This window comes from Hemiscyllium ocellatum, chromosome 8, assembly GCF_020745735.1.
Source record: "Hemiscyllium ocellatum isolate sHemOce1 chromosome 8, sHemOce1.pat.X.cur, whole genome shotgun sequence".
Classification (NCBI taxonomy): Eukaryota; Metazoa; Chordata; class Chondrichthyes; order Orectolobiformes; family Hemiscylliidae; genus Hemiscyllium; species Hemiscyllium ocellatum.
Window position 1 is genome coordinate 66,334,435 of NC_083408.1, and position 25,064 is coordinate 66,359,498.

General features: G+C 42.0%; 1 protein-coding gene across 2 annotated transcripts in view; it reads left to right on the forward strand.

Annotated features, from left to right (window-relative positions):
• The window catches only part of LOC132817894 (uncharacterized protein CCDC198-like), a 53,197-nt gene that overhangs the window by 24,643 nt on the left and 3,490 nt on the right, over positions 1 to 25,064 (forward strand). The window contains exons 3-5 of one of the 2 annotated variants that reach the window (XM_060828419.1): positions 124 to 201; positions 11,562 to 11,657; positions 19,100 to 19,280. In XM_060828419.1, the coding sequence (XP_060684402.1) occupies positions 124 to 201; positions 11,562 to 11,657; positions 19,100 to 19,280 (355 nt within the window). The remainder of the gene's footprint in view (positions 1 to 123; positions 202 to 11,561; positions 11,658 to 19,099; positions 19,281 to 25,064) is intronic. The other variant, XM_060828420.1, reaches the window with a different exon arrangement.

Below are 25,064 nucleotides of genomic sequence, written 5' to 3' on the forward strand. Positions count from 1 at the left end.
CCAACATTTATATGGGTCATGTTGTTTGTACAGGTCTGACCAATTACTTGCCTGTCATTAAGTTAAATGTCAGCATATATAAAACTGGAATATTTTATATTTGTTTCATTCTATGTATTTTAGAAACTTGAACCCATTAATTGCAGTACAGTGATCACCTCTGAGAAAGCTGAAGGAAGGCAACGAGCATGCAAAACTCAGGTGAATTATTCCACATTAATTGAATGCAACCACTATATTATATTAGAGTCGAAACAATGGTGATAATGTGGACAGGTTTTACAACTAGAAAAGAACAGAATTTTGATGTTCCAACATTTTATAATTTGCATCAACACTTCCGTCATGGGACACATCATAAGGCAGACCTCAGTCTAGACAGTGACTAGATAGTACAAAGGTAAAGCTGAATTTGACGACATCTCATCGCTCCACCCTATCGTTCTTGAAGACTTTTTGGAAGCCCCTTGACAAGAATGACTTTAACCTGTGTTTCCCCTGCTGCCTTCTCTGTCCAATCCAGGAATCCCACCCCTTTTGCCAAGCCCTGCTAGATTAACTCCACAGAAAGACACAGAGTCAGCATGTTCTGGCCTCCTGATTTCTCTTGTTTGGGGAAATCAATATGGTGCCAGCCGTGGCCACTCCTTTCAGTGATATTGGAACAAGAGAGCTGCTGATCATCTTACTGGCTGCCAGTTCTCGAAGTTAGGGGCTCCTCTCATTTGGAGCACAAGTCATAGCTTCAGTCAATTAAAGTCGTTAAATGATTACAAGGTAAACTGGCCAAACTCACACGGGCTCACCCCTGATTTTAATGCTGGGTGGAGGAGGCAGTCAATTCAGCCCAAAATGGATAAAAGTTGAAGCTAGAGACTGGATTTGATGTGCTCTTGATGGGTGTTTGGAGGGTCGCATGTAACACAAATCAGGTAGTTAGCCCAAAACCTTCCTAACCATTTCTGTAACATATTAGGTTTAAATGAGTACGATTTTAAATTAGTAAGCAAAGGTCAGTTAGACTTGACCAAAATAATATGCTGCCCATGCCATTATATAGTTTGCATGGACACTTGGCTGGGAAAGGAAAGGCTATTTTTAGAAAAACGATTTTATAAGTGTGTGAAGGAAATGGGGTGCTATATTCAGAAATTTTGGGGCCTGGCGGTGTGTATCTCTGAACTTAGTACAATATCTTACTTCCTATCTTCTTGCCTTCCCTAAGGTGACTCAACCCTTGTGGCCCCAAACACCTGACTTATCTCACTGTGAGATCCAGTGGGCCTTCTGAGCTCTTGGCATTACCAGGACTGATGGGCTGGCAGCTTTGTGGGTGGGAATTCTTCCCACCAAGAGGTGGAAGCTCCACTGCTCAACACTTTAGCCTGAGCCAGAAAGCAGTCTGCTCCCACACCCTGCCCGCACAATTCCAGTCCAGAACTGGAAAGGAGCAGTACCACAGGAGTGGATGTGAGTGGAGCAGAGCAGTCTAACCAGCATGACACCTTTGCATCACTCTGTTTCATATTTATCCTTGACATTCACACTATTTCATTCCATTCCGAACTTGCCTTCAACACTGCTCTGTTCCACTCACTGTCCCATTTATTATGTTACAATAATCAAGACACATCCAAGCCTTTTATACTGCTCCTCTCAGCTTCAACCCTCACCTTTTATGGACTGAATGGGATTTTAATGTTTGCTAAGGTAAATAGAAATTGAATTTTTTGGAGTATTTGAGAAGACCATATAACATTGACACCACTGTATATGATAACAATGCTTAATAAACTAACTCAGACACAGGTCCTGAAAAGATATTTCAATCACAGAAATTACTCAGTTTTTGCAAAGTAACCAATGTCAGAAAAAGATGAAAGGTGTTAAACTGTGCTGCTTACTAACCATTTCATAGAGTCATAGAGTCATAGAGATGTACAGCACGGAAACAGACCCTTCGGTCCAACCCGTCCATGTCAACCAGATATCCCAACACAATCTAGTCCCACCTGCCAGCACCTGGTCCATATCCCTCCAAACCCTTCCTATTCATATACCCATCCAAATGCCTCTTAAATGTTGCAATTGTACCAGCCTCCACCACATCCTCTGGCAGCTCATTCCATACACGTACCACTTCCTCTGCATGAAAAAGTTGTCCTGTAGGTCTCTTTTATATCTTTCTCCTCTCACCCTAAACCTATGTCCTCTAGTTCTGGACTCCCTGACCACAGGAAAAAGACTTTGCTTATTTACCCCTCATAATTTTGTAAACCTCTATAAGGTCACTCCTCAGCCTCCGATGATCCAGGGAAAACAGCCCTAGCCTGTTCAGCCTTTCCCTATAGCTCAAATCCTCCACCCCTGGCAACATCCTTGTAAATCTTTTCTGAACCCTTTCAATTTTCACAACATCTTTCTGATAGAAAGGAGATCAGAACTGCACACAACATTCCATCAGTGGCTAACCAATGTCCTGTACAGCCGCAATATGACCTCCCAACTCCTGTACTCAATACTCTGACCAATAAAAGAAAGGATACCTAACGCCTTCTTCACTATCCAATCTACCAGCGACTCCACTTTCAAGGAGCTATGAACCTGCACTCCAAGGTCTCTTTGTTCAGCAACACTCCCTAGGACCTTACCATTAAGTGTATAAGTCCTGCTAAGATTTGCTTTCCCAAAAAGCAGCACCTTGCGTTTATCTGAATTAAACTCCATCTGCCACTTCTCAGCCCATTGGCCCATCTGGTCAAGGTCCTGTTGTAATCTGAGGTAACCCTCTTCGCTGTCCACTACACCTCCAATTTTGGTGTCATCTGCAAACATACTAACTGTAACCCTTATGCTCACATCCAAATCATTTATGTAAATGACAAAAAGTTGAGGACGCAGCACCGATCCTTATGGCACTCCACTGGTCACAGGCCTCCAGTCTGAAAAACAACCCTCCACCACCATCCTCTGTCTTTTATCTTTGAGCCAGTTCTGTATCCAAATGGCTAGTTCTCCCTGTATTCTGTGAGATCGAATGGAGAATACTTGTTACATAAAGTTTTGAATCTTGTGGAGAGCTTGTTCAGTTTGTTTTTCAGTTATTTTGGCAAATCTTTCAGCTTTTTAATACAATGTTTAGCACTTATCATTTCACCTTCCATCAGAAGTTGGTGACTTCGGAATACATTTCATATTGTGCACAAAGAGATTTACAACTGTATTGTATAAGGTTGTAGAGAATACCAATGAATCACAAAGCTATGACTATTTTCATGTGGGATTTGTCAGATATACATATATGCGACAGTGTCACTTCCTAGGTAGAACTTCAGGAAAGAAGAATAACTTGGATTAGAGTTCTTTGTTGTTTCCATGGTGTACTGAATGTTGTGTTCTTCAATGCATGTCCTGTTGAGAGGTGATAAAATCTTTGGGTGCAGTTTTAAAAATAAAGAATCCAACTACTGTAAATTGCCAAGATGTAGGTTCCAGAAAGAATTTGTTATTTGTAACACAATGCAGAAAGGAGTAACCTTAAGAGTATTGGAGCATAAAGGCAAAATGCTGCTAATACCCACTAGATTGGGCAAATTGCCATGGAGCAGGATTCAAAACCCATGGAAGTGATTAGCAAATTGCCATTGGAAAATTTGTACACCGCTATCAAAAACTCGACGACAGAGGCAAACTGCTGAAGGAAGATCGCCAATCTGCATTTTGATTGAAAGAGCCACGAGCGCAGGAAACAGAATCTGTGATGAGCTGCTCTTCCAATCACAAGGTTGAGTCTTCCATCCCCCCAAGGAGCGTGGAGCTGAGTAGGTAGAGTGGGAACTTACCCAAACATTTCCTGCCTCCATTAGCATCACATTCTGTATGGGAAGATGCATTTCGACCTTCCTGCTCCGTGACCTGTTAAGACCTTTAAGTGACCATTAAAGACTTAGCCCACCATTTTGGGATTAACTTGTAGCTGCAGGCAAGCCTGGCACCATGTGACATTCACAGTAGTACTAATCTGTGGACAATTTGAAACCCTGGAGTAGTCCTCATGCACAGTAATCAGGGATCAAAGTGCCTGATTAAAGAAGTGGACGTCAGGCAGGAGGTTGCCTGCTGGGAACGAGACCCTGACTTTTGTAATTTACGTCTCTGTTTCTCTTTTCTCACAACCTCCAACCCAAGGAACACCTGATTGCATCACTGTGTTCTCTTGGGACTCCAGAGTGATGTTCCACCAGCAGCCAAGGAAGCACAGAACTGCTGGCTATGGAGTCTGGATTCCAGGGGACTGTACTTTTCACTGTATTAATTAAGCATCCAGGCTCTTGGCTGACTTTCTCTGTGAATTGTACAGCAGAAGGGGTAGAAATGTTCACCACTACAAGCACCACAGCTAAAGCCCAGTTGCACACCACTTCAGATGTTATAAGTCAGGAACTGTCCTTCACATGGTATTTCTTTGCCATCCAGGTTTAACAGGCTGCCGCCAGATAAGGCGTCTCTAAGATACTGGCTGATATACACTGATAAGATACTGGCATGATTCCACCCACAGATTCAGTGTCTCCCTCATCCCTGCTCCAGTTCCTCTAATCACAGCTCCCTTTTCTCCTGCTTTTCTTTTCCTGATCTTTACCTGGCTCAGTTGTCCAGCAGCACAGTCTGGATGTTGGATATAGCTTTGCACTGGGATCTGGTGAGTCCTCCCAGCAGATTGTTGAGCTGCTGTCATTGCTTTAGACAGCTGGAGCTGGGGGGAAGATGGTCTCGGTCAGTGATGGCCAGCTGCAGGGTGTTGACTGTGGTGCGATTCTGGCCTCAACTGGCTTGATGTGGCGAACATTGCAAGGTGCAGTAGCCAGTGGTTGTGCTCAGTGGGCAGCTGAAGATCAGCTCTGGAGAAGTGGGTCTTGGCTTTGGCCTGAGCTAGTACCAGCAGTGGGTTGCTGCCTGTCATGGAGGTGTCACCATGGGTTCTGTGGGCTCCCTCTGTCCTCTGTTGGTTTCTGTTGGTTGGCACTTGCTAGTCTCCAGTCCTGGGTTCTGGGGGAATTTGAGATCTAAAAGGAAATCGGCAAAACCTATGAATGAATATTTGGGGCTGGATTTCCCAATTTGAGTTTGTGTTTTGTTGACCATGATTCACAGCAACTTGACTCAATTTTTTTTTCCCACTCTTCACCTCATTAATTAAGCATCCAGACTCTTGGTTGACTTTCTCGGAGAATTGCACAGCTGGAGAGATGGAAGTGTTCACCACTGCTGGAAAATTTCCAGATTCATGTTGCAGACACAGCTAAAGCCCAGTTGCACATCACTTCAGATGTTATAAGCCAGGAACTGTGTTTCACGTGGTGTTTCTTAGCCATCATCACAATGGACATGGCCCAGAAAGGAAAGCTAGTATTTTGTTTGACTCATAGAGATCTGGAGATGCTAGTGGATAGGATTGTGGAGAGGACAGCAGTGCTTTATCCATCAAAAGAGGCAATGCTATCAGACAAAGCCAGCCTGGAGTGGAATAGAGCCCTGCGTCAATGCTGTGGCCTCAGTGAAATTGTAATGCACAGAAGTGCAGGGTGAAGGTGAATGATCCTCTGCACTCCACAAGTGCCACCATCTTTTCTCTGCACCCTCACAGTCAGAGAGTTACCACTCTCACTCTGGTACCACACATGGCTCTCGCCAAGCATTATGGATTACAGCTGTCATTACACATCATGTTCATTTCATGGCTTCCACCCACCTCATCCTCCCAAACTACCACCACTCACTGCCCTCTGTGCTTACTCACTGGAGACATTTCACTGTCTTTCCTGCTTCTGCATCACCATGAACTTCTCTTCCATCCACTCCCATCAAACGCGATCCCTTCCTTTGTCTCTTTGCAGGAAAGACTGCCCCACAAACAGGTCGAAAGGTGGGATTGAGATGGGGAGTACAGACAGTGGCAGACTTGGATTCCTCACACTGTATGAGGTGAATATATTTGAGCTGGCTGGAGAACAGCATGACCTCTCATCTAGAGACCTTAATGGGCAATTAAACAGTAATTTTCATTCTGCTATGCTGCAGTGCTCTCTCATTGCCATCAATGCTAACTCACTATTTACCCCTGTAAAACAACTAATTGCCTCTCTTCTCTAATGCAGTTACTAGCATCATCAAACAAAAATCTGTCTTGAAGAGGCTAATGCTGGACATCTCAGATTCATCTCCAGCACTGGGGAGGAAGACATTCAATCCTCAGAAGAGGTAGTGGCAAGGCTTTCACCTCCACTCTCAGCAACATCACCTCAGTGGGTTCTTTAGGTTACCCTCAGGAGCACAACCTGGTGAGCACATCACTGACACAGGGGAAGAAACTTTGCAAGTTCCGAGCACACACAGTCTGCAGGAGAACAGGAAGCTGCTCAGGCCAAGACAGAAGGTGATCCCATGGTTTCAGCCATTAATGGCTAGATCAACCTGCAGAGACAGGCACAGGAGGAGCAGGCGGCTTTTTCACATGCATTCAGTAAGCTGGATCAAAGGACCTAGTGCAGTCATGCAAATGTGAGGGATGAGCAGCCCCTTCAGACATCCCCTGGATGTTAGAAGTTGCAATTGCCAAGCATCGCTAATCTCTCATAAGCAACTGACTCCTTGATTACAGATAGCATCAGACATCAGGGAGTCTTGAACCATGACATTGTAGATTTTAACCAAGGCATTACACTTTACAAAAGCAGAAATTGCTGGAAAAGCTCAGCAGGACTGGCAGCATCTGAGCAGAGAAATCAGAGTTAACGTTTTGGGTCAAGTGACCTTTCCTCAGATCTGCTGGAGGCGGTCACTGAGAAATGTGATGTGGCTTTGGAAGCGGGTTTTAGCAAATACCTTGTCAAACACCAGGAGTGACAGTGAAATTAATGACTGTGAAATTAGTGGTGGACAAGAAAGAAGATTGGAATGGAAAGTCAGAGAGAGGAACAGAACTTCTTCAAGGTGGGTATGCCTGGAAGAGATGTGTGGATGCTGTAAATCAGAAACACAGACATTGCTGGTAAAGCTCAGTAGGTCTGGCAGCATTTTGGAGAGAAATCAGCCTTAACATTTTGGGTTGAGTGACTCGTTCTCATAACACTTTACACTTTACTCATTGCACTTTAATATGAACAACACTGAGGCTAAATGCCATGTGTAAGGATTGCACAGCTGTTCAAGGTTGTGAAATGTACAGTATGTCCACTCTCCCTCATTGCTAGCTGGTCGATGTAGAAAAGCTGCACAAAGCAGTGCCTCTCTCAAGCTCAACACTGTCATGTGGGATGTACAAACATTTCAGGTCAGCTTAGCAGTCTGAAACATTGAGGCTAACTGTTGATAGAAGAGTCAAAAGGAGATAGCTTCGGATTGCTCTCAAACTGCTACCTATAATGAGAGACCTCATTGGACAATCAGATATCATTTGCCAACTGAAACCTTAAGAGCTATTTAACCTTAATGCCATTCAATCTTATTGTCTAAGGGTTCAGTTAGCTTGGAGGGCTGGTTTCCAATGCAGAGAGATGCTAACAGCATGGGTCCAATTCCTGCACGAGCTGACATTATCAGGAAGGACTGTCCTTCTCAATGTCTCACCTTGCCTGAGGCATGGTAACCCTCAGATTAAATCACCACAAATTATCTCTCTCTAATGGGAAACCAGCCCTGCGGTCTGGTAAAACTCTGTCTAATTTGCTTTTTTTAGTGCACTGGCTTACTGCTACATTTTCCCTAATTGTTAACTCGACCTGAAATGTATAGGCACTAGAAAGTGGGAATCACCCAAAGATATCAAGGGTATAATCAGATGGATAGCAAAGCATTGATTGTCTGACCACTCATCTGGTAGGTGTTCCTGGGAGGTAGAATTGATCCTTGGTTTCTCCAGCTTCTTTTTCGCACATTACCTTGCCAATGGATGTCCTGAAAGAATTTATACAAGGCCTTCCTCCTAATCAATTTCTTTTGAATAAGGATCTCCCACGCATTGATATCAGTGTCGTATCCTCTGAGGAAAGCCTTCATGAGTCTTTGAAATGCTTCCTTTGTCCTCTTTTGTTTCAAGGGCCTTCTTTGAGCTGGGCAAAACTGATTTACTTTGGCAGTCAAAAATCAGGCATCCTAAACATGTGCCCAGCTCACTGGAGTTGGTTTCAGATGATCATGTCCGTGATCCTGAGTCTTTTGGCTGCTTTAAGGATGCTTATGTTAGTATGCCAGTCCTCCCAGCTGATGTTAAGAATCCATCTCAAACAGCATTGATGATACTTCTCAAAGGTCTTGAGATATCATCTACATGTAGTCCAAGTTTTGAAACCATGTAGGAGAGTCTGTGTATATAAGGGAGCTTAAAGTTTAACTTGTCAGCATTTCTGAACTCATGTTTTCTTTTAAACCTGCAAGAGTGAGAGTTTCTGGAGAAACAGTGGGAATTTGCTTACCTTGTAAGAGTTTGGACAAAATGAATAGTGAAAAGTATTAACTTGCTATTGGTTCAAAAAAATGAAAAATTGATTGAAATCCTGTTTTAAGTTAAATGTAAGAAACAGTTTCTCCTGGAGAAAGGAGTTAGTGTAGAGCTATGAGATATAGGTTATATGAGTATAAGGGCTCAGTTTGAAAATGCTAGGCCAGAGATGTTTGGGTAAAACCCTGAAGGGATTATTTGAATGTAAGAATGTTTAAGCTTGGTTGTCAATTAAAAAAAACTAGGAAACTCTCAAGATTAGGAACTGCAAAAAACAGTCAAGTCAAATCTATAGTTGTGACAGAGAAGAGAACTCTGTCTGTTGTTTGACTACTGTAAAGCGATAGTGTAAGGATAATTGAGATTATACTTTAATACGTGTTTGAAAAGCCTTGAAATTGTGTTTTGTTTAAACAGTTTGGTTTATTCTATTTTAACCTTATTTCTTTTGTGTAATGAACTTCTGTTGTATTGCTAAATTCAGATATGCAGCATTGCGTGATTGTGTTCCAGTGAAAGGCCACCTCAGTTATTTAAAAAAACATATAATCTATCAAGCCAGATTTCAGACTGGGATCTGACTGACAGTAACATCAAATGGGATTATAATACTAGTAATGGGATAGGAATGCATGCAATTAGGACAGAAACCACTTAATAGTGAGGATTTGAAGTTGCCATTTAAGCTTATAGGGAATTCAGGAAGTAGTTACTTGAAATTGAAACTCCAATTTTTTTTCATTCTCTCAGCTTTTTTTCAGTATTCTCATGATTCCTATTTACTAAACAAGTAAAGAACATCTACTAAACAAGATACTAAACAAGTATTATGCATCGGTGTTTATAGAAGCTAGAGAACTTGAGGAACTAAATAGCGAAGTCTTGAAAAATGTCTATATTGCAGAGGAGGAGGTTTTGGACATCTTAAAACACATAAAGGTGAATAAATCCCTGGGACCTAATCAAGAGCAATCTCAAACTCTGCAGAACGCTAGGGAAGTGATTGCTTGGTCCCTTGCTGAGATATCTATATCATCAATTGCTACAGGTGAAGTGCTGAAAGACTGGAGGTTGGCTAACATGGTGCCACTATTTTCAAAAGTTGATAAGGAAAGAATGAGGTGAGACAGGATTTACATATATTTGGGAAAGACAAAGACTGATTGGGGATAGTCAACATGGCTTTGTGCATGGGAAATCGTGCCTCACTTACTTGATTGAGTATTTTGAAGACGTAATGAAGTAGATTGATGAAAGCAGAGCAGTGGACATGATCTATATGGACTTCAGTAAGGCATTTGACAAGGTTCCACATGGTAAACTGGTTAACAATGTTAGATCTCATGGAACATAGGGAGAGGTTCAGAAAAGATTTACAAGGATGTTGCCAAGGTTGAAGGTTCTGAGCTACAGGGATAGGCTGAACAGGCTGGGGCTGTTTTCCCTGGAGCATCGGAGGCTGAGGAGTGACCTTATAGAGGTTTACAAAATTATGAGGGGCATGGATAGGATAAATAGACAAAGTCTTTTCCCTGGGGTCAGGGAGTCCAGAACTAGAGGGCATAGGTTTAGGGTGAGAGGGGAAAGATATTAAAGAGACCTACGGCGCAACTTCTTCACGCAGAGGGTGGTACACGTTTGAAATGAGCTGCCAGAGGATGTGGTGGAGGCTGGTACAACTGTAAAATTTAAGAGACATTTGGGTAAGTATATGAATAGGAAGAGTTTGGAGGGATATGGGCCGGGTGCTGGCAGGTGGGACTAGATTGGGTTGGGATGTGAGCTAAATTGGGTTGGGATGTCTGGTCGGCGTGGACTGGTTGGACCGAAGGGTCTGTTTCCATGCTGTACATTTCTATGACTCTATTAACTAGCCATTTGGATACAGAACTGGATTGAAGGTAGAAGACAGATGATGGTAGAGGGTTGTTTTTCAGGCTGGAGGCCTGTGACCATTGGAGTGTCACAAGGATTAGTGCTGGGTCCACTACTTTTCGTCATTCATATAAATGATTTGGATGTGCACATAGGAGATATGATTAGTAAGTTTGCAGATGAGGTGTAGTGGACAGCAAAAATGGTTACTTAGAGTACAACGGGTTCTGGATCAGATGGGCCGACAGGCTGAGAAATGACAGATTGAGTTTAATTTAGCTAAATGGGAGGTGTTGCATTTTGGAAATGCAAATCAGGGCAGCACTTATACACTTACTGGTAATGTCTTGTAGAGTGTTGCTGAACAAAGAGACCTTGAAGTGCAGGTTCATAGTTCCTTGGAAGTGGAGTTGCAGGTAAACAGGATAGTGAAGAAGGAGTTTGGTATGCTTGCCTTTATTGGTCAGTGAATAAGAATTGGAAGGTCATGTTGCAGCTATACAGGATGATGGTTAGGCCACTTTTGGTCTTCCTACTATATGAAGGATGCTGTGAAACTTGAAAGAGTTCAGAAAAGGTTTACAAGGATGTTGCCAGGATTGGAGGGTTTGTGCTATAGGGAGAGGCTGAATAGGCTGGGGTTATTTTCCCTGGAGCATCGGAGGCTGAGCGGTGACATTATAGAAGTTTATAAAATCATGGGGGCATGGGTATGATGAATAGCCAAGCTCTTTTCTCCAGTGTCGGGGTGTCCAAAACTAGAGACCGTAGATTTAGAGGGAGAGGGGAAAGACTTAAAAGGGACTTAAGGGTCAACTTTTTCACACAGAGTGTGGTGTGTGTATAGAATGAGCTGTCAGAGGAAGTGGTGAAGATTGGTACAATTACAACACTTAAAAGTCATCTGGATGGGTACATGAATTGGAAAGGTTTCGAGGGATGTGGGCCAAATGCTTGCAAATGGGACTAGATTACTTTGGCATCTCTGATTGGCATGGACAAGTTAGACTGAAGGGTCTGTTTCTATGCTGTCCAGCTGTATGCCTCTGACTCTGCTACGTTTTATAATATTACATACTGAGATTAACACTACCTTCGCAAATTGAAAAGAGGAATATTTTTTCTTGATAATGTTCTCTAGAATATATTGTGACAGCATTTTCATGATCTGTATTTCTTCTCAAAGGCACAAGAAGTACAAGCAGAAATTGCAAATCAATTTTCCAGAAGACGACAACAAATCCAAAAAATACAATATGAAAAGCAAAGACGGCAGCAGGAAGTCAGTTATTGTTTTAACTATTAAGTGTCTGTGTGTCTGTACAGCTAAATGTCTGCAATGCAGTAGATAGAAATCAGGGTGGTTGCTCAGTTCTCTCAGATGCACTGTCATCATCTTAGGAATAGCATACAAGTACAAGATTAATCTTCCTTGTCAGCTAGCCCCAATTTAAGTGATAGAAAGTCCATACATAATAATGCTAGTCACAGTAGCAAGTTAAAGAGTAATGTTTTGACTATATAAAGATATGCAATGGATTCTGGGAAACAGAAGAAGGATGGCCAGGAATATCTATGAGACTGGAGGTGGATAAGCTGCAGTGTTGAGCACTGGTATGAAGGAGGTAGACCAGATTGGGTAGTAGGTCTGATGATAATGGCGTGTAAAAAATGAGGTCTGCAGATGCTGGAGATCACAGCTGCAAATGTGTTGCTGGTCAAAGCACAGCAGGTTAGGCAGCATCTCAGGAATAGAGAATTCGACGTTTCGAGCATAAGCCCTTCATCAGGAATAAGAGAGAGAGAGCCAAGCCGGCTGAGATAAAAGGTAGGGAGGAGGGACTAGGGGGAGGGGCGATGGAGGTGGGATAGGTGGAAGGAGGTCAAGGTGAGGGTGATAGGCCGGAGTGGGGTGGGGGCGGAGAGGTCAGGAAGAGGATTGCAGGTTAGGAGGGCGGTGCTGAGTTGAGGGAACCGACTGAGACAAGGTGGGGGGAGGGGAAATGAGGAAGCTGGAGAAATCTGAATTCATACCTTGTGGTTGGAGGGTTCCCAGGCGGAAGATGAGGCGCTCCTCCTCCAGCCGTCGTGTAGTTGTGTTCTGCCGGTGGAGGAGTCCAAGGACCTGCATGTCCTCGGTGGAGTGGGAGGGGGAGTTAAAGTGTTGAGCCACGGGGTGATTGGGTTGGTTGGTTCGGGCGGCCCAGAGGTGTTCTCTGAAGCGTTCCGCAAGTAAGCGGCCTGTCTCACCAATATAGAGGAGGCCACATCGGGTGCAGCGGATGCAATAGATGATGTGTGTGGAGGTACAGGTGAACTTGTGGCGGATATGGAAGGATCCCTTGGGGCCTTGGAGGGAAGTGAGTGTGGAGGTGTGGGCGCAAGTTTTACATTTCCTGCGGTTGCAGGGGAAGGTGCCGGGGGTGGAGGTTGGGTTGGTGGGGGGTGTGGATCTGACAAGGGAGTCACGAAGGGAGTGGTCCTTGCGGAACGCTGATAGGGGAGGGGAGGGAAATATATCCTTGGTGGTGGGGTCCGTTTGGAGGTGGCGGAAATGGCGGCGGATAATACGTTGTATGCGCAGGTTGGTGGGGTGGTAGGTGAGAACCAGTGGGGTTCTGTCTTGGTGGCGGTTGGAGGAGCGGGGCTCAAGGGCGGAGGAGCGGGAAGTGGAGGAGATGCGGTGGAGGGCATCGTCGATCACGTCTGGGGGGAATCTGCGGATAATGGCAGAAGGATTTCAGACGGAACAAAAGGTCTGAGCAGCTGAAAGCAGGTGGTAGGCAGACCTAGCTGGAACAAGTTCAAGTCAAAGCTGAATTATTGAAAATTGACCATGGACCATGTTGAGAAAACAGTAGTAATGTAGAGACCAGGTTAATGCCCTGGGGTCATATTCCAATCCTAATGTGAATTCAGTAGTAAAAAACACTGCAATAAAAATCTGGTGCAATTGAGCCATATAACTGCCAAATGGGTGGAAGGGCAGAGGGCCCTCTTTCTGTGCTGTAAAAACTGGATGACCAGGAAATAAGCTACTTTTACACAAGTTATCCAGAATTGATGCTAAAATTCAGAAAGGTAAATATACGCGGTCCCTAGTTTAAAACTTGTCAGATTATTGAATGCTTGTACATATGAATGTGATCCCAGACAGGGATATAATTCTAATATATAAGGCTTTCCTGTCCTTAAAGGTGGCTACTTTATATTGTCTTGAATTGTGTTTTGACTTCTGTACAAATTGACTTGCAAACATCTCAAGAATGGAACCTGTTCATAATCCAGACACTGCCTGTAGGGTGAATTCTACAGAATCAGAAGCATATTGCACAATTGTTTCTACATTAAACTGTTCTGGAATAAAAAGAAGCCAATAATTAACAGTTCCATTCCTCAGCTTAGCAACAGACTAAAGCAGATTTTCTTATGATTTAGGAATTAGCCTAAAATAAACTTTGCATAGAATATACCATTCAGCAGCAGGTCATTAGCCCAGCTAGTCTAAGCTAGCATTTGTGCTTTCCATGAATGTTCTCCCATTTCATCTGTTTCATTTTATCCTTTTGACATATCTGTTTATTACTTTTCTCTGAGCTATTTGGTGCAACCATTTCTGGTGGCAGCAAATTCCACTTTCTCCTATTTCCCTACTGGATTTATTAGCAAACATCTTGTATATATGACCTCAGTTTGTATTTTCCCACAATTGGAAATATTCTCTTCACATCCATCTGCCCAATCCATTTATAATTTATATAATTTATTTGGTCTTCTCTCAGCTTTTCAAAAGGAAAAAAAACTTCTTTAAATTGGTCCCTACAACTAATCTTTCACCTTAATTACCTTCTTCATAAACTGCTTTTGCACTTTCTTCAGTGGCCTTTTTAATAGTGTGACCACAGTAGTTTTGACATGAACATAACTTGAGGACTTTTGATTTTAATTCTGGAGAAATAAATTCCAGTGCTTCGTTTACAGTTTTCGTCGATTTGCTGGTCTATGGCGCTATTTTAATGAATTGTTTACATGCATCCTTAGATCTCTTAGCTCTTGAACACCATTCAGTCTCTTACTTTAAAAATGTAGCCATTTTTTTCTGTTTTTTTTTCTCCTAAAGTTCATTGCCTTACCTTTATCAATGTTCATGTTTGTTTGCTCTTTAGACTGCAATTTATCTACTGTCTTCTTTTACTCTGTTGTAATCTCCCTCAGTATTAGTTACACTACTCTGTACATGTCCCCTCTTCACTAGTTTTGGTGTCATTTGCAAATTTTAGCTATGCTCATGTTGAGTTACTGAAGCCCAAGCCCATGTCATTGACATAAATCTTGAATGACCATGATTCCAGCACAGATGGATGGAAGTCAACTCATGGATTCTACATCCCTGTGAATAATTACTCTTTAATCCTATTCACTGCTTTCTAACTTTATTTTAAAGAGAGTTTTACTGTCTGTGCAGTTATTTGTCTTCTTGCTCCATATATTCTATTTTTTATCAGGACCATATAAATGTGATGCTATCAAAGGCTTTTTAAGAGTGCAAATAAATGACTTTTAATGCTTAATGTAGTTAGCTCTTTAACAAATTAGGTCAGATATACATGAGATCAGGCAGCATCCGAGGAGCAGGAAAATCGACGTTTCGGGCAGGAGCCCTTTTCCAGCATTACTCTAATCTTGACTCTGATTTCTAGTATCTGCAGTCCTCACTTTCGCCCAATTATACATGACTTAGCCTTTGAAATCCACATTGATATTTTGTTATATTTGCTGCCATTGGATGATGTTTTCTCACTACTTTTGGAAAGAGTTAATGTGTTTCGTGCGTCTGTTCTGTAGATCCCAGGATTTGTTCTTTCTTCTTTTTCCTATTTTATGGATCAATATTTAGCTGTCCACTGGTCTCTGAAATTATGTTCTATGATTTTTTGTATTTTTAAATAGTACCTCAACTATATATTTTTCCTGCGTACATACTGTCTAGATCTAGGATCTTGTCCTTTTTCAGTATTGGAACCATATTCTTCATCAACGTTTTACGCAGAACTTATTAGCAATACATGGGATACACAGAATTCAAATCTATAACATTGGCAAAAGTACGGTAATTTCCTATCTTTACCCTCAGTGTCTGAGATTCAAACATGTTATAACCCTGCAGTAAAGCTGAGAGAACCTATTTAATCCAACTCATCCCTGCCGACCAGATATCCTAACCTAATTTAGCCCCACTTGCTAGCACTTGGCCCATATCCCTCTAAACACTTCCTAATCATATGCCTTTTAAATGCTGTAATTGTACCAGCCTCCACCACTTCCTCTGGCAGCTCATTCTATACATGCACAACCCTCTACATGAAAAAGGCCCTTAGGTCCCTTTTATATCCTTCCTCTCACCCTAAACCTATGCCCTCTAGTTCTGGACTACACCACCCCAGGGAAAAGACTTTGTCTATTTATCCTATCCATAACCCTTTGATTTTATAAACCTCTGTAAGGTCACCCTCAACCTCTAACGATCTGGGGAAAACAGCCCCAGCCTGATCAGCCTCTCCCTATAGCTCAAATCCTCCAACCCTGGTGATATCCTTGCAAATCTCTTCTGAACCCTTTCAAGTTTCGCAACATCCTTCTGATAGGAAAGAGACCAGAATTGCAAGCAATATTCTAACAGTGACCTAACCAATGTCCTGTACAGCTGCAACATGACCTCCCAACTCTTATACTTAATGCTGTGACCAATAAAGGAAAGCATACCAAATGCCTTCTTCACTATTCCACTTACCTGCGACTCTACTTTCAGGGAGCAATGAACCTACACTCCAAGGTCTCTTTGTTCACCAACACTCCCTAGGACCTTACCATTAAGTGTATAAGTCCTGCTAAGATTTGCTTTCCATTGCTCACATTTATCTAAACTAAACTCCATTGAAAAGGAACTTTGAACCTGCACTCCAAGGTCTCTTTGTTCAGCAACACTCCCTAGGACCTTACCATTAAGTGTATAAATCCTACAAAGATTTGCTTTCCCAAAATGCAGCACCTCCCACATTTATCTGAGTTAAACTCCATTTGCCACTTCTCAGCCCATTGGTCCATCTGATCAAGGTCCTGTTGTAATCTGAGGTAACCTTCTTCGCTGTCCACTACACTTCTAATTTTGGTGTGTAATCGACAAACTTATTAACTATACCTCCAAGTTCACATCCAAATCATTTATATAAATGATGAAAAGTAGTGGACCCAGCACTGATCCTTGATCCTTGTGGCACACCACTGATCACATGCCTCCACCCTCTGTCCTCTACCTTTGAGCCAGTTTTGTATTCAGATGGCTAGTTCTCCCTGTATTCCATGAGATGTAACCTTGCTCACCAGTCTACCATGGGGACCCTTGTTGAACGCCGTACTGAAGTCCATATAAATCACATCTACCACTCAGCCCTCATTAATCCTCTTTATTACTTAGAGTCATAGAGATGTACAGCATGGAAACAGACCCTTTGGTCCAACCCATCCATGTTGACCAGATAGCCCAACCCAATCTAGTCCCACCTGCCAGTACCCGGCCCATATACTTCTAAACCCTTCCTATTCATATACCCATCCAAATGCCTTTTAAATGTTGCAATTGTACCAGCCTCCACCACTTCCTCTGGCAGCTCATTCCATACACGTACCACCCTCTACATGAAAAAGTTACCCCGTAGGTCCCTTTTATATCTTTCCCCTCTCACCCTAAACCTATGCCCATCAAGTTCATGAGACATGATTTCCCATGCACAAAGCCATGCTGATGATTCCTAATCAGTCCTTGCCTTTCCAAATACATTTAAATCCTGTCCCTCAGGACTGCCTCCAACAACATGCCCACCACTGATGTCAGGCTCATTGGTCTATAGTTTCCTGGCTTTTCCTTACCACCTTTCTTAAATAGTGGCACTACGTTAGTCAACCTCCAATCTTCCAGCACCTCAGCTGTGACTAACAATGATCCAACTATCTCAGCAAGGAGCCCAGTAATCACTTCCCTAGCTTCTTACAGAGGTCTAGGATACCCCTGATCAGATCCTGGAGATTTATCCATTTTTATGTGTTTCAAGACATCCAGCACATCTTATTCTGTAATATGGACATTTTTCAAGATCCTACCATCTATTTACCCACATTCTATATCTTTCATGTCCTTCTCCCCAGTAAACACTGATGCAAAATACTTGTTTAGTACCTCCCCCATTCCTGCTGTTCCACACATAGGCTACCTTGCTGATCTTTAAGGGTCCCTATTCTCTCCCTAGTTACCCTTTTGTCCTTAATGTTCTTAATGTCTTCATAAAGTCCCTTTGGATTCTCTTAACCCTATTTGCCAAAACTATCTCCTGTCCCCTTTTCGCCCTCCTGTGTTCACTCTTGAATATTCTTCTACAGCCCTTATACTCTTCTGAGGATTCACTCGATCTATCCTGTCTATACTTGGCATTTGCTTCCTTCTTTTTCTTCACCAAAACCTCAATTTCTTTAGTCATCCAGCATTCCCCACACCAACCAGCCTTTCTTTCACTCTAAAAGGAACATTCTGTGTTTGGACTCACATTATCTCATTTTTGAAGGTTTCCCATGCCCCCCAGTCAGCTTTTGAAAGTTATTGCCTTATACCATTAAAGTTAGCCTTCCTCCATTATAGAACTTCAACTTTTAGATCTGGACTATCCTTTTCCATCACTATTTTAAAACTAATAGAATTATGGTTGCTGGCCCCAAAATGCTCCCCTCGACACCTCAGTCACCTGCCCTGCCTTATTTCCCAAGAGTAGGTCAAGTTTTGCACCTTCTCTAATAGGTACATCCACATACTGAATCAGAAAATTTTCTTGTACACACTTAACAAATTCCTCTCCATCTAAACCCTTAACACTATGGCAGCCCCAGTCTGTTTGGAAATTTAAAATCCCATACAATAACTAGCCTATTATTTTTACAGATAACTGAGATCTCCTTACAAATTTGTTTCTCAATTTCCCACTGACTATTAGGGGGTCTATAATACAATCCCAATAAGATGATCATCCCTTTCCTATTTCTCAGTTGTACCCAAATAACTTCTCTGGATGTGTTCCCAGGAATATCCTTCTTAAGTTCTTAAGTACAGCAGGAATGCTAAACCTTATCAAAAATGTCCCTCCCCCTCCTCTCTGCTTCCCCCCTCACCCCCCACTTTCAATTCTTCCTCTAGTTTTGTATCCTGGAACATTAAGCTGCCATCCCTGAGCCACATTTCTATAATTGCTATGATATCCCAGTCCATGTTCCTCACCATACCTGCGTTCATCTGCCTTACCTGTCAGGCCTCTTGCATTGAAGTAAGTGCAGTTTAATGTATCAGTCTGACCTTGTTCTCTGCTTTGTTCCTGCCTGTCCTGATTGCTTGACCTGCTCCTTTTTCCAAATGTACCAGTCTCAGACTCCCGAGCATCTCTAGCAAATCTCCCTGCCTGTATATTAGTCCCCTTCCAATTCAGGTGCAATCCATTCTTCTTGTACAGGTCACTTCTACCCCAAAAGCGATTCCTATGTAACATAACCTTTAAGTTTTGATTCACTTTGTAATCTTATTTTTTTGCCTAAGGTTTGTATTCAGCTTCCAGCATAAAGTTTTATTGTATATTTTTTCACAATCGAATGAAATTACTGATCATGGTTTTACTTGTTTCTTTACAGGCAATTCACCTGCAGGAACAGACAGAACTGAAGAGGAATCTTGCCCTGGAGACTGGCAATAGTAACGAGAAAATAAAGGATGTCGGAGCTAAAAAAGCAAGGGAAGCAGCACAAAATAACAGTCATCAAGATCAATGCTATATTGCAATAGCATATGATGAAACATTCACTAGAGATGATGGTAACTAAGTTATTCTCTGATTAAATGCAAAGATGCTGATGAATTATTAAAAAGAAGAATTCTGGGCCTAACTGTCACCAGGCCTAACTTTCCATTTTGAAGAGCTTGACATTTTTCAAGTCATGATTCAAAATATTTGGTGTTTACAGAAATGTAGTTTGAATAATATTTTCTATTAATATTAGACCATTTTCTTACTTCCAAACTGTGGGTCATTTTTGGGGGGGGCTAATTTATCTGTACATAAAAAGAGTTTGCGTGTCCATGAATACAAAGCACATCTCCTCACACATATATAATCTTTTGACAAATACAGCAGTCAAAACAAATTTTGAGGTAAATTTAATTCTTCCTACAGAAGCACAAGACTTTTGAAAACCACATAATTTGAAATGTGATCAAATTTGAACAACTTTTCAAGTTCAGGTTCACTTCGAGGAAATGTTGTTATCTTTGGTGTGAGCAGGTCATCATCCTAGATCTGAGATTTAAAAATCTGTAGCTACATGGCCTCTAACCCTGCTGTCCTTCTGTAGTTCTTTGGTTCACATTGGTGAGAAATTAGGCCATTATTGTTTAGTTTTCATTTTTCATTCCTCAAAATTACTTTGTAGCCTGTCTTAATACTAATACAATGCACAACAGGACAGAAACAGGTCCATTGGTCCACTAAGCCTGCACCGATTTCTACTCCTTATTTAGATCCACTATCTATTGCCCATTCACAGTTTGTATTCCTCTGTTTACCTCCCGTTCATGTGTGCATCAAGATATGCCTTAAAAGTTGCGAACATTGCTTCCACTATCTCCATTGGCAGTGCATCTCAGACACCCTCGAACCTCTGTGTGAAAAATGTTCCTTGCACTTCTCCGCTAAACCTTTCCCCTTTCACCTTGAACCTGTGCCCTCTTGAAGTTGACCTTTCCACCCTGGTAAGAAGTCTCAGACTATCCACCATATCTGTGCCTTAATTTTGTGGATGTCTATCCGGTCCCGCCGAACCTCCATCTTTCCATTAAAAACAATCTGTGTCTATCCAAACTCTCCTCATTACCAAAACCCTCAAGAGCAGGCAACATCCTGGTAAACTTTCTCTGCACCTTCTCCAAAGCATCCACATTCTTCTGGTAGTGTGGTGAGCACAACTGCATGCAGTATTCTAAATAACGCCTAACTAATGTTTTATACAGCTGTATCATAACTTGCTAACTTTTATATTCGATGCCCTGGCCCACGAAAGTAAGTGTGCTGTATGTCTTCTTGACCACCTAATCTACTTGCGTTGCCACTTTCAGGGATCTGTGGATCTGTACACCAGATCCCTCTGTATCCCAATACTCCTAAGGGTTCTGCCATTTATTGTATAATTCATACCTGAATTTGATTTTCCAAAGTTTATCACCTTGCATTTTTCAGGATTAAACTCCAGCTGTCATTTCTCTGCCCAAATCTGTAATCTATCTATGTCCCATTGTATCCTTTGACAATCCTCCTCACTACCTGCAACTCTGCCAATTTTGATGTTATCGGCAAACTCACTAATCAGACCACCTACGTTTTCCTCCAGACCATTTTTATACATTACAACAAATGCCCCAGCACTGATCCGTCTGGATACCACTAATTACTTATCTCCATTCCAGAAAGTTCCCTTCCACTGCTATTGTCTGTCTTCTATCGCTACTAATATTTTATATCCATCTAGCCAGCTCATCCTGGATCTCATGAGACTGTATCTTTTGTACCAGCCTGCCATGAGGTACCTTATCCATTACCTTATTTAAAGTCCATGTAGACAACATCCCATGCCCTTCCCTCATCAATCATTCTCATCATCTGCTCAAAAACTCAATCAAGTTGGTGAGACATGACCATGACCCCTATCACGAACAAGTCCATTCACTTCCAAATGTGAATAAATCCTGTCTCTCGGTATCTCCTCCAATAGCTTTTCCACTACAGACATCAAGCTCTCTGGCCTGTAACTACCTGGATTAACTCTTTAAATAGGATTATTTCCTTTGAAAGTTGATGGGTAATCAACCTAAGTATTATGCAAGATGTCAGTGGTAAATGCTGGGCTGAGATCATGAGATCAAAGTATAAATATGTGGTCGTATTACAGAGAAAGAATTGACACAGAATGAAAATCATTCAAGCAAGTGTTCTTTGCTTCATATCAAGTGTTGAAGAATTAGACTGATAGGGCTGAACCTTAAATTTTTTTTTTGTAAAGTCCAAGTTGTACCAAGGATTTTGGAGGACCTCCTGCTGTAAGGCCTAGAGAGTTTTCTCGCTGTAACTAACCTCACTAACCTCATTGAATATCTACACTGCCCCTATGGCTTTCTGCTTCCATCCAATGTGTTGGTGATCTCCCAAACCTTTAAATCCCCTTTCTGATTGTTCTTCCTGTGAACCCTATAGGCATCACAACTCCCAGATTGGTCCACTAACAAGGTGCTTAACAAACAATAATGCTCCTTAATTGGCAATTCGTCACTACCTAGTGAGGGACTTGGAATACCAAGAACATAAAAGATGAGGTGAGGGCTCTTATGGTGTAGTGGTAGTGTCCCTATCTCTATATTAGGTGTCTGGGATCTGACACATCTGATCTAGAGGTATGTAGCAATAAATCTAAATATATAACAGATGGAAGCCAAATACTCCTAACTTCAAAATTGGCCTCACTGATTACTCATTCGATTTTGCCACAAATCTTCTCATATTCCAGGCACTCAGACCCCTTTCAGATTCTGCCCGTAGAAGTTACTGGCTAGAATTTAGCCATTAACCCCATTGTGTGTGTTTGTGGGCTAATTCTTCAATTAAATTATCTATTCTAATCCTAGTTTGGCCTGTTCTTTGTATCACTTTATATTTTTCATTTTCAATTACTGATCCAATCTACTTATAAATGCTGCTCAGTTACAACTGATAATAAACCATTTCATGTTCAATGTTCCCCTCTATGGAGTATAGTCTTTCAACATTTTACAGATGATAATCCTGAACATGTTTCGTTGTGATGGTTTGTGCAACCATGAAAATAATATTTTTCTCTTTAACATATTCACAATGATAACGAGTTTAACATTTTTAATTGGTTTGCCCCTGAATATTTTCTATTCCAATCAGAAGATCCACTACCTTTGAGGATGACCTCTCATTCATGGAATCAGTTTACTTTTCTGTTCACTTTCCATAGTTTTGAATGTTGTTCAGTTTAACTGCATGTGGTGATGAACTGTGACACTAGGCACCTCAGGTGAAGGTTTAGATAGATTATCCACCTGACCTTTCTGATTGAAAGTGGTTGCAGATGTTTCCGCCTTGTTTTTCCCACTGCCATGCTGACTCCCCTATCATTGAGATAAGAGGTATTTTTGGATCCTCGTCCACCTCATTTAATGGCTCACCATCATGGCAGGACACCTGAGGGGTTTGATCTTGTATGTATATATATATTAGTATATCTGTGTGTGTTTGTGTGTATCGCACACAGATATACAGATCCTTTGGTTGTGGGTTGTCTTGCTCTGTCTGTTCTATGTTACATCTGTTGTTTTCGTAATAATGCTAAAAGAGTAATAATTGTAGCTTCACCAGGTTGCCACTTCACTTTTAGCTAAGCCCAGTACTGCTCCTGATGTCGGAACAAATTACTGCAGCTACTGGAATCATTACTGAAAACAAAAGATGCTGGAGATCACAACCGGTCAGGCAGCATCCATGGAGAGAGAGCAAGCTGACGTTTCGAGTCCAGATGACCCTTCATCAGATGCTGTCTGACCTGCTGTGATTTCCACCATTTTTGGTTTTCAGTACTGCTCCTGATGTGTTCTCCTCACAGATCCAGAGTTGATCTCCTGCTTTGACAGCATTGGGAGAGTGAGGGATATACTATACTGTGAGATTATAGATTGTGGCTGAATACAATTCATTTGCTGACGGTAGTTCACAGTGCCTCATAAATTCCCAGTTTTGAGCTATGAGAATGCCTCCGAACATGATAGAGAAAATGCTCAATATGAAGATGGGATTTGGTCTCAACAAGGAGTGTGTGACAGTTATTCCTACCAATATTAGCATGGACAGATGTATCTAGCAGGTAGATGGATGAGGATGCGTCACCAGAGGAATCAACAGCTTGATCAGCAGTGGAGCTAGGGACTCACTCTTGAACATAAAATCACCCACTAATTACATTCATTGAACTAAAACAAAGAACTGCAGATGTTGGAGATCTGAAACTAAAGCAGAAATTGCTGGTGAAACTCAGCAGATCTGATAGCATCTGTGGAGAGAAAGCAGAGTTAATATTTCAAGTCTGGTGACTCTTCATCAAAAGTACATTCAACGTCTTTGCTACTCTAGTTGCTTCCTCCAAGTGGTGTTCAACATGGAGGACTAATGATTCATTAGCAGAGAGGGTGCAGTAAACTTGCTGATACTTAACCTGATCCAGTCAATTTTGAGTACAGGCAGTGCTACTCACTCCCAACCTGTTGTGGGCCCATCTTGCCAGTGGGACAGGACATAACCAGGAATGATGCAACTGCTGTCTCACAGCGCCAGAGACCCGGGTTCAATTCCCGCCTCAGGCGACTGACTGTGTGGACTGACAGACATTCTCCCCGTGTCTGCGTGGGTTTCCTCCGGGTGCTCTGGTTTTCTCCCACAGTCCAAAGATGTGCAGGTCAGGCGAATTGGCCAAGCTAAATTGCCTGTATGTTAGGTGAAGGGGTAAATGTAGGGGTATGGGTGGGTTGCGCTTCGGTGGGTCGGTGTGGACTTGTTGGGCCGAAGGGCCTGTTTCCACACTGTAAGTAATCTAATCTAATCTATGGTATGAGTTAGTGAGTGTGAATATGTTGCTTGACTAGCCCGTAGGACATCTGCCCCTATTTTGACACAGATCTCCAGATATTTCTTTGTTGAAAGGATTGACTGAACTTGTTATGTCTTCATCATTTCTGGCACCTACATCCTTGGTGTGTTCCATTTTATTCCTTTTTAATTTTACTATGGTGATTTGATACAACTGAATGGCTTGCTTGGCATTTGACAGTGAACCATAATACGATGCATCTGGAATCACATGTCGACCAGACAGGGTAAATCAGGCATTATTAAACTAGATGTTTTATTCCACAATCATCCAGTAAGTTCAAGGTCATCATTACTAAGACTATGTTTTTGAATTCCAGATGTATTAATTATGAATTGAATTTAAGGTGGGATTTGAACTCCTCTCAAAAGAGCTTTAGTTCAGATATCTGGATCACTAGTGCAGTATAATCAGCACCTAAATGCCACCTAACCACTTGCTTTTCTAAATTTGGCATCAATTTGATTTTAAAGTATATTCATTGCTTCAAAGTAAAACTTTTGGAATCTCATTTGCCTTTATTCATTTTTTTTCAACTTCGGTTCTAAAGTTGCAAGTGCAAGATGGAAGCAGACTTCAAGCCCTGAAGTAGACCGTAGGAATGGTTGAATGCCAAGATGATCTGGTTAGAAGGCCTGTTTCATTGAGATTAGATTAGATTAGATTAGATTCCCTACAGTGTGGAAACAGGCTCTTCGGCCCAACCAGTCCACACCAACCTTCTGAAGAGTAACCCACCCATACCCCGACATTTACCCCTTCACCTAACATGCGGGCAATTTAGCATGGCCAGTTCGCCTGACCTGCACATCTTGGGACTGTGGGAGGAAACCAGAGTACCTGGAGGAAACCCACGCAGACACACGGAGAATGTGCAAACTCATTTCTT